General features: G+C 36.1%; 1 protein-coding gene across 1 annotated transcript; it reads left to right on the top strand.

Annotated features, from left to right (window-relative positions):
* Positions 1 to 513: 513 nt before the first annotated feature.
* On the top strand, positions 514 to 14,053 carry LOC119989213 (ribosome biogenesis protein BMS1 homolog). Its single transcript, XM_038834603.1, has 18 exons — positions 514 to 776; positions 856 to 1,002; positions 1,261 to 1,351; positions 1,439 to 1,557; positions 1,928 to 2,118; positions 2,220 to 2,430; positions 4,194 to 4,434; positions 4,795 to 5,213; positions 5,706 to 5,856; positions 6,526 to 6,740; positions 6,855 to 7,201; positions 7,604 to 7,700; positions 7,781 to 8,002; positions 9,350 to 9,589; positions 10,576 to 10,785; positions 11,065 to 11,334; positions 11,461 to 11,664; positions 13,465 to 14,053. The coding sequence occupies exons 1-18, from the start codon at positions 609 to 611 to the stop codon at positions 13,627 to 13,629; spliced, it is 3,708 nt and encodes a 1,235-aa protein (XP_038690531.1). The 5' UTR covers positions 514 to 608; the 3' UTR covers positions 13,630 to 14,053.
* Positions 14,054 to 15,087: the final 1,034 nt, after the last annotated feature.

The raw sequence follows: 15,087 nt of genomic DNA on the forward strand, positions 1-15,087 counted from the left end.
ATGTCACCAAGAGATTAATTGCTTTTTGTGCATCGTGGGACCTGCCTTGTCATGTGTCAACTGACATTTGATTTTGGTACAAACAAGAACATTTATAATATACCATATATTCAAATAAAATGTTACTTTAAATAAAGAAAATCTCCTAACGTAGTGGTTAGATCATTTTTCAAAATCGGCCAGTTCTGATCGGTTTAATTGAAAAACCCGATTCCTAAAAAATCACCAATTCTAACACGTCAACTGAATTTTTTTTTTAAATTTAAACAAATGACCGAATCAATTCAAAATCGATTGGTTCAATTGAAAAATCCCGATTCCTAAAAAATACTAGTTCTAACACATCAACCAAGCGGACATGTGCCCGATCATAGTAAGGACCGACCAATCGACCCGACCGGCCGGTCCGGTCTGGTTTTCAACACCTTGAAAAAATCATAATGTTTGTATTATTTTTATTTTTTAATTGGAAAACGGGGTTTTAGTTTTTAGGTTAGGTTTTTAGCCGGCCGCTTCCATAAACCCACAGGACCAACACAAGTGAAGAAAGACGCTGATATAGCTTCTTTCAACCTTTCGGCTTTTGTTTCTCTTCTAGAGGGAAAAAAATGGCTGTTTCCGGTGGCGGCAAGGACCAGTCTCACAAAGCGCACAGGTCGCACCAGTCTGGCGCCTCTGCAAAGAAGCCAAAGGATAATAAGAGGAAGCGCCCTAGCGAAGAAGTTGACGGTGATGGAGACCATGACAAATCTAAGCAGCAGAAGCGAAACCCTAAGGTATGTTTTTCGCTTTGTTTTGGTTCCTATTTGCTTCTTATGTCGCAATTGTAGTTATTTACTTTTCTCTGGTATTTAGGCATTTGCTTTTAAGTCATCCGTGAAAGCCAAGCGAATGCAGTCGAGAGCGGTTGAGAAAGAGCAGAAGAGGCTTCGTAATCCTATTCCTGATCGGTCTTATGGTGAGCCACCTCCATATGTAGTTGTGGTGCAGGGACCGCCTAAGGTATATAATACATGCACATGTATTTGTTACTAAGATTCTCTCTTTTTCGAGCATTGATTTGGTATCCAAATTGCTGTTTTTGTGCTTGTTTTTATTTTGCATATGTTTTTCTTCTGTCTTATTTTCTTCAAGTAGAGCAGCAGTTTGTGATTTTAATTTACTGGACTATTCATCCATCCACACAGCAGATTTATGAGTTGGTTAATCCTGCTGTGTTGAATTATTTACTTATGGTTTGGTTGGGATTATTGGTGTTAGGTTGGAAAATCGCTTTTAATTAAATGTCTTGTAAAGCATTACACCAAGCAAAATTTACCTGAGGTCCGAGGCCCAATTACTATCGTATCAGGTTTATCTTCTCTCAACTCGTGAATTCTTGATCCTTGAACTCACACCCTATCTCGCTTCTCAACATTTACTGATTGAATCGTGTTAGGCAAGCAAAGGCGGGTACAATTTGTGGAGTGCCCAAATGATATAAATGGCATGATCGATGCTGCAAAGTTTGCTGATCTGGCACTGCTTCTCATAGATGGAAGTTATGGTTTTGAAATGGTGAGTACTGGTTGTTTTGCTCTTTGTTTTGTGGGATTGAACTGTAAAAATCCTCTTATAGCCTATTTCTCAATGTTCATTTCCTGTTAACTAGGAGTATAAAATTGATTCCTTGAGCAAAATAACTTGCCAGAGGACATAGCAGGTTCAAAAGATGAATTTCTATGTCGGAAATATTTGGAATTTTTTTTTATGATTTTGTCCGGATCATTGGATTGGTGTTTCAATTTTGCTGGTCAGTTATCATATTGCTTGCAATTTGGTTTTTCTATACCATTATATCATTTTTTTTGCTACATCCAATAATTTGTTGTTTTGAAGGATTGTTCAGCACAATGTGGAGATTTTTAATTTTTCATGTTGTTTACAGGAAACATTTGAGTTCCTTAATATTTTGCAAATGCATGGATTCCCAAAGGTTATGGGAGTTCTTACACATCTGGATAAGTTCAAGGATCCAAAGAAACTGAGGAAAACAAAGCAACGACTGAAACATCGTTTCTGGACAGAGATATATGATGGAGCGAAATTATTTTATTTATCTGGTTTGATTAATGAAAAGTATGTGTTCTGCTTGTACTTGTTGATCCTATGCTCATTAAGACATTTTTTGAATTACTTTTGCGTGGATTGAGGGGTTACTTTGTTTTCAATGTAATCAGGTACACAAAACGTGAAATTCACAATCTTGCCCGGTTCATATCCGTCATGAAATTTAGTCCTTTGTCTTGGCGAACTTCTCATCCTTACATTTTGGTAGATCGCTTTGAAGATGTTACTGCTACTGAAAGAGTACAGACCAATCCCAAATGTGACAGGAATGTCATTCTCTATGGTTATTTGCGAGGCTGTAATTTGAAAAAGGGGACAAAGGTATATCCTGTTGAAATTATTAACTGATGATTGTGGTTTTTAAGTAAAATGTCTGGGGATGTTATAGATTATTTCTCAACTTGATGGTGTCTTTTAGCTTGTATAGAGCTTTCATTTTCTTTTGTATTTGTCTAAAGAAGTTGGTTAGTAATATGGAAATGCAAATACCTTGGACCTCTTTAGATATGATAGTTGTGAGTTAGGAGAAACCACGTATGTTGTTGTATTAACATTGTAACGTTTGTGTAACTTGCTAAGTTGAATTTCTCATCTCTCTTATCGTAATTTAAACTATGATTAGCATTTGGTTATCCTGAAAAATCTTAGATGGAAATTTTGTGTTAATGATTTTTCAGAAGGTTTAGACAGAAAAATAATCAACTGTATATTAAGGTTTGAGGTAGTTTATTTTGCATAATAAGTTCTAGTCAAATGCTATACTGAGGTGCTTTAATTAGTTTCTGTTATTGTGAAATTGAAGTTTGGTTTGAAACTGACCTCAAATTGAGCTAAGGCAGGGCCTGCTTTGTTGTGTTTCCAGAAATTGGTTTTTGAGGATAGTTCTTAAGATGAGATTTTTGGTACAATTTTGTGGAGCCGGAACAAAAATTATAATTTTGTAGAGTGCAAAACAAAAATTTTGTTTGGAAGAAATGTTTATGAGATGATTTTGATATTTGGAAATTAGAAACTATGTTTGGGAGAAAGTAGCTCAACCTTTAATTCTTTTGTTGTGAAACCAAAGATTTACAAAAAATGCCATTGGTGTTTCTAAAAACCAAGGTATATATGTAGCCTGTTTTTAGTGACCATGAAACTGCAAAGCTATTTTTTTTTTGTTTTGAAGAATAATTAACTAAAAACAACTAAACAAATATGTTTCAGTAGTTCTTCGCTTTTAAACACAAAAAACAGTTTCCAAAGATAGTTACTAAATAAGGCTAGTTTTTCTTGATGGACATGCTTAATCTCTCGTTGCTGCCTCAACCTTAGTGGCCCGTGAATAGTTTCTTATATTACAACTCGAGCTTGGGGTTAAGTGATAAGGAGGCTGCTTGTTAATTATTTGGCATATTGAGCCCAATACACTACGTTTGAGCAACACTAGGCAATTGGCTTCTGCTTATGGACTGGTTAAGTTGGCATGTTGCATATGAAATTGTAAGCCTCTTGAAAATCAACCAGATAATTACTTAGAGAAGCAAGGCTAGCAGTAATAGACTGAAGTAGGAGAGCTAAACTGTTAAAGTAGATCAATTATGCTTTTAGAGCTGTAATAACTGATTTACTTAAGTGACCTAATTCTTGTGTTGATTGTGCATTCGAAGATAAGTTTCATGAATAAGGTTTTTAGCAGCCAACAAATTGTTGGCCTAGATGAATCAAGGCCGCTTGCACATTTGATAGGTTTCTGTTAAGTTACCAAAGTCTGGGATTTTTTTTTAATTTTGCGTTCTAGGTGGAAATTTGTGCTTGCTTCGGAGAAATGGAAAGTTTTATTAATGAAGCTAGAAATGGTGTTTGCTGTTGGAAGTTCTTTTAATATCTTGAACTGAAAGGTATGCTCTATTGTTGAAACAAGTAGAAGATAAATGAAGCCACAAATGTTGTTGTAGGATGCTGAATATTGTCAAGTTAAATTGTCTGGTCTATTTAAACGGCTGAATGATATTTTTCAATGATTGCTATTGCAAAATCATGCTTGCCAATGTGTTCAATCCTTGTGTTGTATATGTGTGAGCTAATAGACTTTTGTGATATAGGTGCATATTGCTGGTGTCGGTGATTATACTCTAGCTGGTGTTTCAGAACTTGCTGATCCTTGTCCTTTACCATCAGCTGCCAAAAAGAAGGGACTGCGTGACAAGGAGAAACTCTTTTATGCGCCAATGTCCGGCCTTGGGGATCTCCTGTATGACAAGGATGCTGTCTATATAAACATAAATGATCACTTTGTTCAATTTTCCAAAGTTGATGATGAGAATCAGAAAACAACACGAAAAGGTTACTTTCATGTTCAAACCTTTTTTTTTTTGGGTGATTGAGGATATTGGTAGTGCATGTTTGGTCAATGATGCCCTTTTCATCTCTCACTTACTCACTTTTTCCCATCTTTTGAAGATTCTCAATTCGTATCACATATTTATGACTCCCACCTGTCATCTATCGTCTTCTGAGGATTCTCAATTGTATTTCATATTTGAGAGTGATGAATGCATTGTGGTATCCTGTTTGTGTATCTGTGAGTGGATCGACTTCAATGATACTGGCCTAATTCAAATTTTAAGAGGGAGCATTCCAATTTTTGCAGATTGCATGATTCTCATATTATATTCCTCATGTATTTTTGTTCTTTGTTGACAGGAAACGAAAGGGATGTGGGTGAGGTTTTGGTGAAGTCACTTCAGAATACAAAATATTCACTTGATGAGAAGTTACAAAATAGCTTCATTAACTATTACAGTCGGAAGCCTGGCATCTCATCAGAAGCTCAGAATGATGTGAAAAATGCTCATCAACATGTAGATCAAGTTGATGTGGACCCTTCAATGCAACCTCAATCTGGCAAAAAAATTGAAGCAGATCTGGATGATTCAGAGTCGTCAGATCAAGATGAAGCTTTTCCAAGTGGTGCGATGATGACTAGTGAAGGTAATGACTCTGATAATGAAAATGGCAGCAAATCAGAGCAGGAAATTCACCTGGGACATTCTGAGTTTCATTGTGGAAGGCTAAGAAGAAAGGTTTTCTTGCAAAATGATGTTGACCATAATGATGTGAAGGTAAAAATAATGTTTATGCTTTTACAAGTTGTGTACCTTTTTATAGATGAACATGTGACAGTGGTAGAGTTGCACAGGAGGAGTTTACTTTCTTTTTTTTTATGTCTTCTTTAAAATGATTGGTCAAAATGGTTGTGTAGTATTCCTTCATTTTCTTATTATTTTTTTCATGCAGATGCATGTCTGTTTATGCATCTATGATAAGGCTTTTGATGTGAAATTGATTAAACATCTTGAGTATCCTGTTTGTACGTTGCTGAGTACTTAGACTACTTAATTGATAATCTATGTTGTTTCGTAGAGGATGTTTGAGACTTGACGATTGGCATCTGTAATATTTCTGGGCTTGTCTTCATGTCCTGAATTTATGCTTTTATTTTAGGTCTGATACTGTGCAGTATACCTATCATACTCATCTAGACCCTTTATTGCTGGAATACGAATTATCAAATATTGTTAGTCTATATGTTTCTTTGATGATGATAATTATAGGAGTCAGATGAAGAGAATGATCATGCTGATAGTAGTGACGATAATGATGACGGCGACGACAATGATGGCAGTGATAAAGATGATTTGGAGAGTCAGACATATTCTGGTTCTGATTTTTCTGACGACGATGAAGGGGACACCAAAAGTGATGGTATGTTTTGTCTATTCTAATTATTTTTATGTTATTATTAGATTGTCATGTTTGCGTCTCCTTCTGAATCTGAGATCTTTGCATATACTTATTTATGGTATCCAAGGCAGAGCACTTGTTTGATGACAACCATTACTATGCTAATAAAACCTCATTTTCTTGTATCTATGTGTAATTAAGCATATTACCCCCTTCTCCCCCTTGAATTATTACGCACCAGTGTTAGATTATTAAAGTGTGTGTATATGGCATACGAGACTTAGGTATGCATGCTAAATGCTTACCATCCATACCAAGGCAAAGCACTTGATTTGTGGCAACTTTGAAGCTGCGGTAATCAGCCTCATTTTTGTATAGATATTTTGGTTTTTATATATGGTGCACTCCTCCAACTGCGACCCACCTATTGTTGAAATGATTTAATTGATAATTGAAATTGTAGTTGTTGGTATATACATCAATAGTGGGTGCTATGTTTCTAGTTTGTTGATTTGTTTTTAGTAGAGGCTAAGAGATTCAATTTTTTGACTTACAAGTTAGGATGGGATTTATCAATATTCTTTCTTTTAGAAAGCAATCTGATTATGATATAGAAAAATTTTATCCACTGCTTGCTTAATTACACTTTTCGTGACTCCTCTTTACTTACATCATTAATTGCTCTTATAGAAGATGACATGGGAAACATATCGAAGTGGAAGGAGTCATTAGTGGAGCGTACTCTCTCTAGACAAAATGTTAACCTCATGCAAATTGTCTATGGGAAATCTGCATCAGCATCAGCATCAGCATCAACCGGTTCTGTAAATGAAGAGGAGGAGAAAAGTGAGGACGGGGAAAGTGATGGAGAAGAGTTTTTTAGGCCAAAAGGAGAAGGCAGTAAGGTCTGTGCTTGATATTGTATTTTCATAAAATTTGCTCTCTTATGTGGAGCCAGATCTTAAATAACTGGAGTTTTTGTTGCTTGGTCTCTTATTCTTCTTTTTCTTTATAACCAGAATTTAAGAGGAGAAGATGGTGAAATTGTTAATGCTGAAGACTGTTCCAGGTTTCTGAATTATGGTAACCTCAAAGATTGGAAAAAGGAAGAAATATATGAAAGTATCCGAGATCGTTTTGTTACCGGTGACTGGTCGAAAGCTGCTCGCAGAAATCAAAACTTGGGCGCTGATGTTGAAGAGGATGATTCTGTTTATGGTGAGTTTGAAGATCTAGAGACGGGAGAGAGGTATGAGGGCCATCGTACAGATGATTCTGGGGATGCTTTAATCCAGAAAGAAAACAACTCAGAAAGTGAGGAGCGAAGGCTAAAAAAGCTCGCACTTCGTGCCAAATTTGATGCACAATATCCTTTTAACGAAAATTCTATGATTATATTTTTTATGCTTAAAATCCTATTAGTTTTAAAGTTATGATTGTACTTTCTAAGAACACTAGTTTCCTCCTTGGAATGCATTTGCCTCGTTTTTTTACTTACTGGGGTCGGGTGGTGTAGCCGACTGCTGTTAGTGGTTGTTTTCCATATTCTTAATATAGTGGTTCCACAACCTCTTCTTTTTCTCTGTCTCTCTGTTTCTCTCTTCTTTTTTTTCTCTAAAGTTTTTTAACTGTGCTGGTATGCTAATGATAATCTTTAGCTGGGTTGTATGTGTATGCATGTATTTTTCCTTTTTGTGTTTCTCATTTCCTCATTTGCTTAGCTGAGAGCAATGTTAGACTGGCTTTTGTGACCTTAATCTTTAATTACATTTGATGGATCCGAGTTATCAGATGGGGAAATAGATGAGAAAGATGGAGCCAAGTTTCATCACACTCAAGCAAATGAAAGTGAACATTTCGACAAGGTAAACTTTCTAGCTACATTTGAGATGAATTTGCCTGCTTGTACAATTATTTAGTGCGAACATACTCTTTGTTCTTCCAGCTAAAGGAGGAGGATGAACTTAGAAGACAAAAGAATATTGCTGAACTCAATGATCTTGGTGAGACTGATCGATTAGAGATAGAGGGTTTTCGTACAGGAATGTATTTAAGATTGGAGGTTCATGATGTTCCCTGTGAGATGGTTGAGTATTTTGATCCTTGCCATCCTATTCTGGTTGGGGGCCTTGGTCGTCATGGTGAGGAAAATGTTGGATACATGCAGGTTAGGAGACTCAATCCTTCAATTTAAAGATCCTGCAATGTTGTAAGATATTTTATGCTCTGCCTCTGTTATAAGCAGGCTATTGTTTACCTGTGATTGAAGCAAAGCTTCTTTTTATTTTACTAGAACTTAGGACAATTCTATAATACCTTCAAGTTATCATACCTTGATTTACCTTGACAATTTACTTTCAACTATTTAGAATTGCTTGCATTTTTAATTATTGCATGTGCTGCTGACTTAATTTTCTTTTTATTTCCTTGATTCGTAACGTTTCTTTGATTGTGTTAAGTACACTGAGGCGTTACTATCGACTATCGCTAATGAAGTTTTAAGTTTTGATTGTTTACAGTTACTTGCACTCTTATGTAACTTGTGCTGTAAGACTTAATTCAGCACCTCTAGACTCAACTTTTCCTTTATTTACTTAATTTGTCAGTATTTTTTGGTTTGTTAGGTAAACTGAGGTGTTACCATCGGTAATAAAATTTTACTTTATTTTTTAGAGTTACTTACGGTTTAGATAAATCAAGGTATGATAATTTGAAGGCATTGTAGAATCGTCTGACTTGAGCTTTACCGAATTATGTGGCAACTTTGGGAATTTATTTTTGTGTGGGGAATTACTGCTCATAGCACTCTGCGCTTTATCTGTCAATGAGGAAAATCTTTTCCATTTAATCATTTTGTTTTACTATTGCAACTGTCAATTTTTAACTCCATTGTCCTATGCTGGACAAAAGAATGGAAAAAACAGAGAGGAAAAAAATTAAGTACGGTTGGGAACTGCTAGAAATATAATGTTAAGTTCCCAACAGCATATCGTCCCCCAAATTTTATTGTCAACAAGTTACTGATCATATGCAAATTAAATAGGCTTGTAAATCTTCATGTTTTATGTTGCTTCATTTCGGAAAATCGAGTTGAGCTCTTATGCAGTATTAGTGCTATATGAACTTACGAACTTAAGTGATGCCATAGTTAGTCAAGTAGACACATTTTGATTTTGTTACACGAACCCTTTTCTTCTTAATCATTGAATTCATTTTTTTTGAAATTTTTGATTGATTATTTTCTCATTTCAACATATCTCATCATTGACTTCTTGTTTAGTCACTATATTCCTTGGGTTGCATTTTGGTTCAGCACCTTTATATAATAGAAGTATGAAAAATACAGAAACCAGGTCGTCATTAATCATTTGACAATAGTAAATTTGTAAGTATCTATATGTATGTAGGTTTATCCTTTCGCAAATTGTAATGGAAGGATTGCTTAACTAACTCAATGCGGCCAACCCAACCCCACTTGTTACCAGCATTATGTTAATTACTTTCTTGTTTACAGGCCAGGTTAAAGCGACACAGGTGGCACAGAAAAGTTTTGAAGACACGAGACCCCATAATCGTGTCCATTGGGTGGAGGCGTTACCAAACTACACCTGTTTATGCGATTGAGGATCGTAATGGGAGGCATCGCATGCTCAAATACACTCCAGAACACATGCATTGTCTTGCCATGTTCTGGGGTCCCCTTGCCCCGCCCAAAACAGGAGTGGTTGCTGTACAGAATTTATCAAACAACCAGGTTGGAAGTTTTTTTCTCTTAATTTGAACACCCATTTGAAATTTTTTAAAAAAGGTGCAATTTGATTGACTAGGGTAAGGCGGTTGATGCCTGGATGAGGCTGAATCAATTGGATCAATTACCAATCGACTTAGATTAGGCTGACTTGGAATGTCTTGATGCCTATTTAATGTGAGAAAATTTGATATGAATACTCAAATTTGTTTTACTTTTGTGAAGACTTTTATTTCTACAATTGTGTTTGGGGTTTCCTCTAATTACACTGAACCACATTATCTGGATTTGGGCCTGGCTTAATCAATTTGAAAGGTAATAATTTGATGCTAAAATTCAGCTTGATAATTCTGTTCAATTTCAGCATGGCAGTAGCTTGGAAAGATTGTAATTCTTTATGCTTTGCTTCTTACTATGCTGGGTGTTAGACTTTATCGTTTCGGAGGACCTCAATGGTGTGTCTTTGGTTGGTTGTTTCTTTTTTCCTGAATTAATGGAAGTGCATAATATATGGTTTGATAATGTCACATAGATGTTCCGAACTTCATTGCCCACGAGGAATGCATTTCTTGCTCTCCTAGATTATAGTATGCCTCTTTGATTGGAATAACTAAATACACAACCCTTGACTAGACATTGACCCTGCGAACCAAGCTCACTGAATTTGTGTTTCGCTTAATCAATAAACAGTCTAAAATAGGTTTTGCGTTTGGCCGGGCTTATTTATTATGACAAAGTGAAGATATGATGAGTAATGACCAAGTAGCTCATTGACGGACAGTCATTTACAGCCCTACTTGAGCACCTTTTCTTTCCAACCATTCCTTTTCTTTCCAACCATTCTTTTCAAATTTTGCTGTCTGCTAATGAATATTTTTGAGTTGTTGCATCCTGTGGCAAAAAAAAAAAAAAAGTTATTGGAATATGTATTATCCCTTCTTTATCAGTTTAGTTACCTATATTCATTCCCTACTCGATGTCATTGATTTCAGGCTGCATTCCGCATCACAGCAACTGCAGTTGTGCTTGAGTCTAACCACGCTGCTCAGATAGTTAAGAAAATCAAGCTGGTTGGTTATCCATGCAAGATCTTCAAGAAGACTGCACTTATCAAGGATATGTTCACTTCAGACCTTGAAGTTGCTCGGTTTGAAGGTGCGGCTGTTCGAACTGTCAGTGGTATCCGGGGACAGGTCAAAAAGGTATGCTTTTTTGATTGATTCATTGGTTTGAGATCTTAGCTATGTTCTTAACATCTTATGCTTTCCTATTGGAATGTGACATTTGCATTACTGCTAATATGTTTAAACTTGTCAGCAGGACTCTTTAATCTAGAAAATTAGCAGAACTATTGTTTTCTTTGTAGGAAATCCTCTTTTATACAGAATTTTTGGGGTAACTTGGCATGGGTATATATGTTTTCTTCATTGTGCTGTTAACGTCTCCTTGAAATGATTCTTTATTTATTTTAATCATTGCAGGCTGCAAAGGAAGAGATCGGTAACCAACCCAAAAAGATGGGAGGGGTACCCAGAGAGGGGGTTGCAAGGTGCACTTTTGAGGACAAAATTCTGATGAGTGATATTGTTTTCCTGCGTGCGTGGACTCAAGTTGAAGTTCCTACCTTCTACAACCCGTTAACCACAGCCCTCCAACCACGTGATGAGACTTGGCAAGGAATGAAAACTGTTGCTGAATTGAGAAGAGACCTTAATATTCATATTCCTGTTAATAAGGATTCGCTATACAAGGTAATGTTTGATGCCCTTTTCACGCCAGCCTCCTTCCTGATTGGAAAATGATAACCTTTTATTTTCCTCTTCTTTTATTTGCATTTAACTGCTAGCTTTTTATTTTCTAAAATCCCTTTTTAACAGCCAATTGAAAGGACACCCAAGAAGTTCAACCCGCTAATAATTCCCAAGTCATTACAAGCTGCTCTCCCATTTGCATCCAAACCGAAAGATATACCCAGTCGGAAAATGCCACTCCTTGAAAATAGAAGAGCTGTTGTCATGGAGCCTCACGAGCGTAAAGTTCATGCTCTTGTTCAACACCTTCAACTGATTAAGCATGAGAAGGTACGTATTCAAAGACAAAACTTGAGAATTCTTCAATTAAAATATATTCTATCCAGATTTTTGCACTTTATCCATTCCATAATCTTATTTTCTGTAAAACCCTTTAGTTATTATTTCTCTTTAATGAAGATCTATAGATATATCTGTTTTTGGACCACGAGTAGAATTGAGACCTTGAAAGCTACTTAAATATTTTTAATTTTAGTATGATTGTATGAAAGGTTGGAAAATTGTTTTTATGGGTTCAATTTGCATTTTGCTCAAAAGCCTCAGTGAGATCTTGCCTGTTAGCTTTAAGATCTTGTTCTCTGTTTGTACACAGACAAGAAAAGGTATGTCAATAGGATCGAGAAAATTTCTTCGGATTTTCGAAGGCCGCCTAGTTTTCTACTTGTGGACGAAAATGGTTATTTTTAGCAAGCATCTTGGGGAACAATAATCACCTGAGATATCTTGTTATTCAAATTTCATGTTACCTCAGATGATGTCAGGATAGAGGCAGGTCTATCCATTGGCTGATATAGTCTTAATTACTAATGAGCCTAGTTAAGTAATGTGCTGGATCTTTCTTTAGTAGTGACTCGGTCATGCTTAGGCTCTTTAGTTTGGTTCATTTAAAATGCATTTTGGGGATTGAGGCTCCATCATATATTGTGTTTGTGTGTTCGAACTTTTTTTTTTTTTAATTTTTTTTTATGGCACAATTGTGTATTTGAACTTATGTTAGCGTCTTGCTTCCCAATGCTGTAACAATCTGCATCATGCTATCTAACATGAAGTTTTATTTTCCAGAAAATACGATTTTCCTTGTTGATAATTGATATGGATTGATTGACTGATATTATTATTAACAGTAGACCTTTCAAAATTCTTTAGTTTTTCAAAATAGACCCTATGAGAAAAGGTAGGGTTTGATAGCCCCTTGTAAACCCCTTGTATATAACTTTAGCTTCAAAGATGACGGGTAAACTAATGTGGTTTGGCAACATGATCCCCATCTCCAGACTAAAATTCAATGTATATTTAGATATCTTATTCAATATATTAAAAATAGGCCATAATTGGGGAACATGAAATATAACTATATAAGCTTGGTGTGTGTATATATATCTATATAATATAAATTTGCGTGACTGCTGAGCAAAAAGCAGGTGAGTTCGAATTTGTGTAGTCATGTTGGGGTAACGGAAGGGCATAGTGATAATTTAGCAATTTATAAAAGGTTACATGTGTAATTTTTCTTGGAAAATATTTTTAGTAGGGGAATCCGGGGCTGCTTCTCTAGGAAGCTTTTCGTGCTGTTCAAAGATGAGCAGCGTAGATCTCTTGTTAGTATATATATATATACAATCTGGAGTTGGCCTTCACCATTGCCATTGGGTATTAATTAATCGGTACTGTTCTTGTTTAGATGGTTTCTTTTGTTTGCTCCACTATGATCCTTCCAACTTGTGAGAATTTGTTATGAACTAATTACCCATCACCTGGAACTTTACGTGTTCAAGAACAAGCATCGGATCTTATAAACACTTCCTCTGGCTATGTTGTGGATAATCTGGAAGGAAAGGAACTGTACATGCTTTAATGGGAAAGAAATGCTCCTAGAAATTGTAGTAGATAACTGGCTTAGCATGGTCATTTTTTTGTTCTCTGATATCCTCGATTGTTTCAGCAGTAATATGCTAGCGAACTTTTGTAGCTTCTATTATGATCCTCTTTTGTTTTTTGTTGCATCCCCTTGGTGCCACGAAATTTTTTTTTATTTAGTAAAGTTGATAATTAGTCCCAACGATTTTACAGATGAAGAAGAGGAAACTGAAGGAAGAACAGAAGAGGGGAGCACTTGAAGCAGAGAAAGCTAAGGATGAAAAATTGACTAAAGAACGCCAGAGAGAACAACGGCGAGAGAGATATCGGGTGCAAGATAAACAAAAGAAGAAGATGAAGAGAGTTTCTGAATCCTGATAAGCCAAACATAGCACCATCAATCTTATAAATTAAATTGAAATCCACAAATCAGCTCCAGTCTTCTATCAAGTGTGAATTTTATCACTTGGGATTTGTGGGTGCACCAACAGACAAGAAACTGGTCATCGACTCATCATGTATAATGGGCCACAATGAAAGGGGGTACTTCAATTTGTGGAAGTAGATGTGCTGTCAAGGACGCGCACTTGTGCCAAACTGGTTGCTTACATTAAAATTCAATAATTTTATCGTACTTTTTTTTTAGCCATGGTGTATTTTTGTACAAGTAACTGCACTATTTAGTTTTGGGTGGGTGGTTTAATGGTGAACCCTCTTGCAAGAGTAGCAGGCTGGGCAATGGTCAATCTCATAGAAGTTGCAATTTACTTTATAAAAAACACCCACCTTTTTGTGAGATCAACATTGGGCATGATGGTTGTGTTGCGGTTTCTCAATTCAGTCTCGGGGTTTTCTTGGTTTCAGGCTTTCACATGGCTCCTCCTCCTGCTCTTACTTCTGGTTTATAGATATAATTATTGGATTTGATGCATGGATTTAGTTAAGGAGTACAACAAGTGTTTGGTCCCTGCAGGTTTCAGTTGTTCTTTTTTTAGGAGATGTGACTGGTTTACTTTGGTTTACTTTCTTTGTATGGATTAATTGAATTTTTGGTCACTGAAAGATGTCAATGGGGCGGGCTTGGGGTTGAGACTTCTTTACCCATCCCCGTACCCGTAAATATAAAAATGAATAAATTAAAAGCAAAATTGAAACTAATATATATGTGCATATCAAAATCAAAATAACAAGTAAATTATAGGTATTATAAATTTATAAGTTATAACATATATAGGTACGAGGCGGGTTGGATTTGATATACCTATCCCTGTACCTATATTTGTTTTTTTTTTTCCATAATACTTGTACCCTCCCCGATCTCGGTCAATTAATTAATGGGGCGGGCATACCCGTCTAATTTGAGACAGGTCATTGTAGGTACCTATCTAGTACGGGTATTTTTGATATCCCTAATTTGGGCCCCTCTACTTTAGTTAAAAGTGTCTTTTTAACCATGCAAGGTCCATATATGCAAGTGTCATAATAGTAGGGAGCAAATGTCCTAGTAAATTGATGAGATCCTACATCGGTAAAGAAAGGAATGAGCGGTTAGTAGATAAGGAGTTCTCACAACCTATCACAGTATGACAGATTTTCTGGGCCTAAGCGAGGTCGTTGGGCCTAGAGGAACAAATCCGTGAGGGCTTCGTCTCAAATCGGACAATATCATACTGTTGTTGGGGTAGTGGGTATGTCAAAATATCAAGTAAAATCTAACTTAACTATTCTTGGCCCCTCTAAAAAACCAAGAAAAAAATAATGGTTTTTGATCGAATTTATAGGGTTCATGAGATTGCTAGTCTTGTAGTGAAAATGGTTGCGTTAAGGTATAACTTG

Source organism: Tripterygium wilfordii, chromosome 21 (assembly GCF_013401445.1).
Source record: "Tripterygium wilfordii isolate XIE 37 chromosome 21, ASM1340144v1, whole genome shotgun sequence".
NCBI lineage: Eukaryota > Viridiplantae > Streptophyta > Magnoliopsida > Celastrales > Celastraceae > Tripterygium > Tripterygium wilfordii.

Excerpts from the sequence above, each read along its gene's own strand:
- LOC119989213 (XM_038834603.1), top strand. The coding sequence starts at position 609 with ATGGCTGTTTCCGGTGGCGGCAAGGACCAGTCTCACAAAGCGCACAGG. Across the intron at positions 2,119-2,219 it reads TCTGGTTTGATTAATGAAAA|GTACACAAAACGTGAAATTC; the intron begins GTATGTGTTCTG and ends CAATGTAATCAG. Across the intron at positions 11,665-13,464 it reads AACTGATTAAGCATGAGAAG|ATGAAGAAGAGGAAACTGAA; the intron begins GTACGTATTCAA and ends ACGATTTTACAG.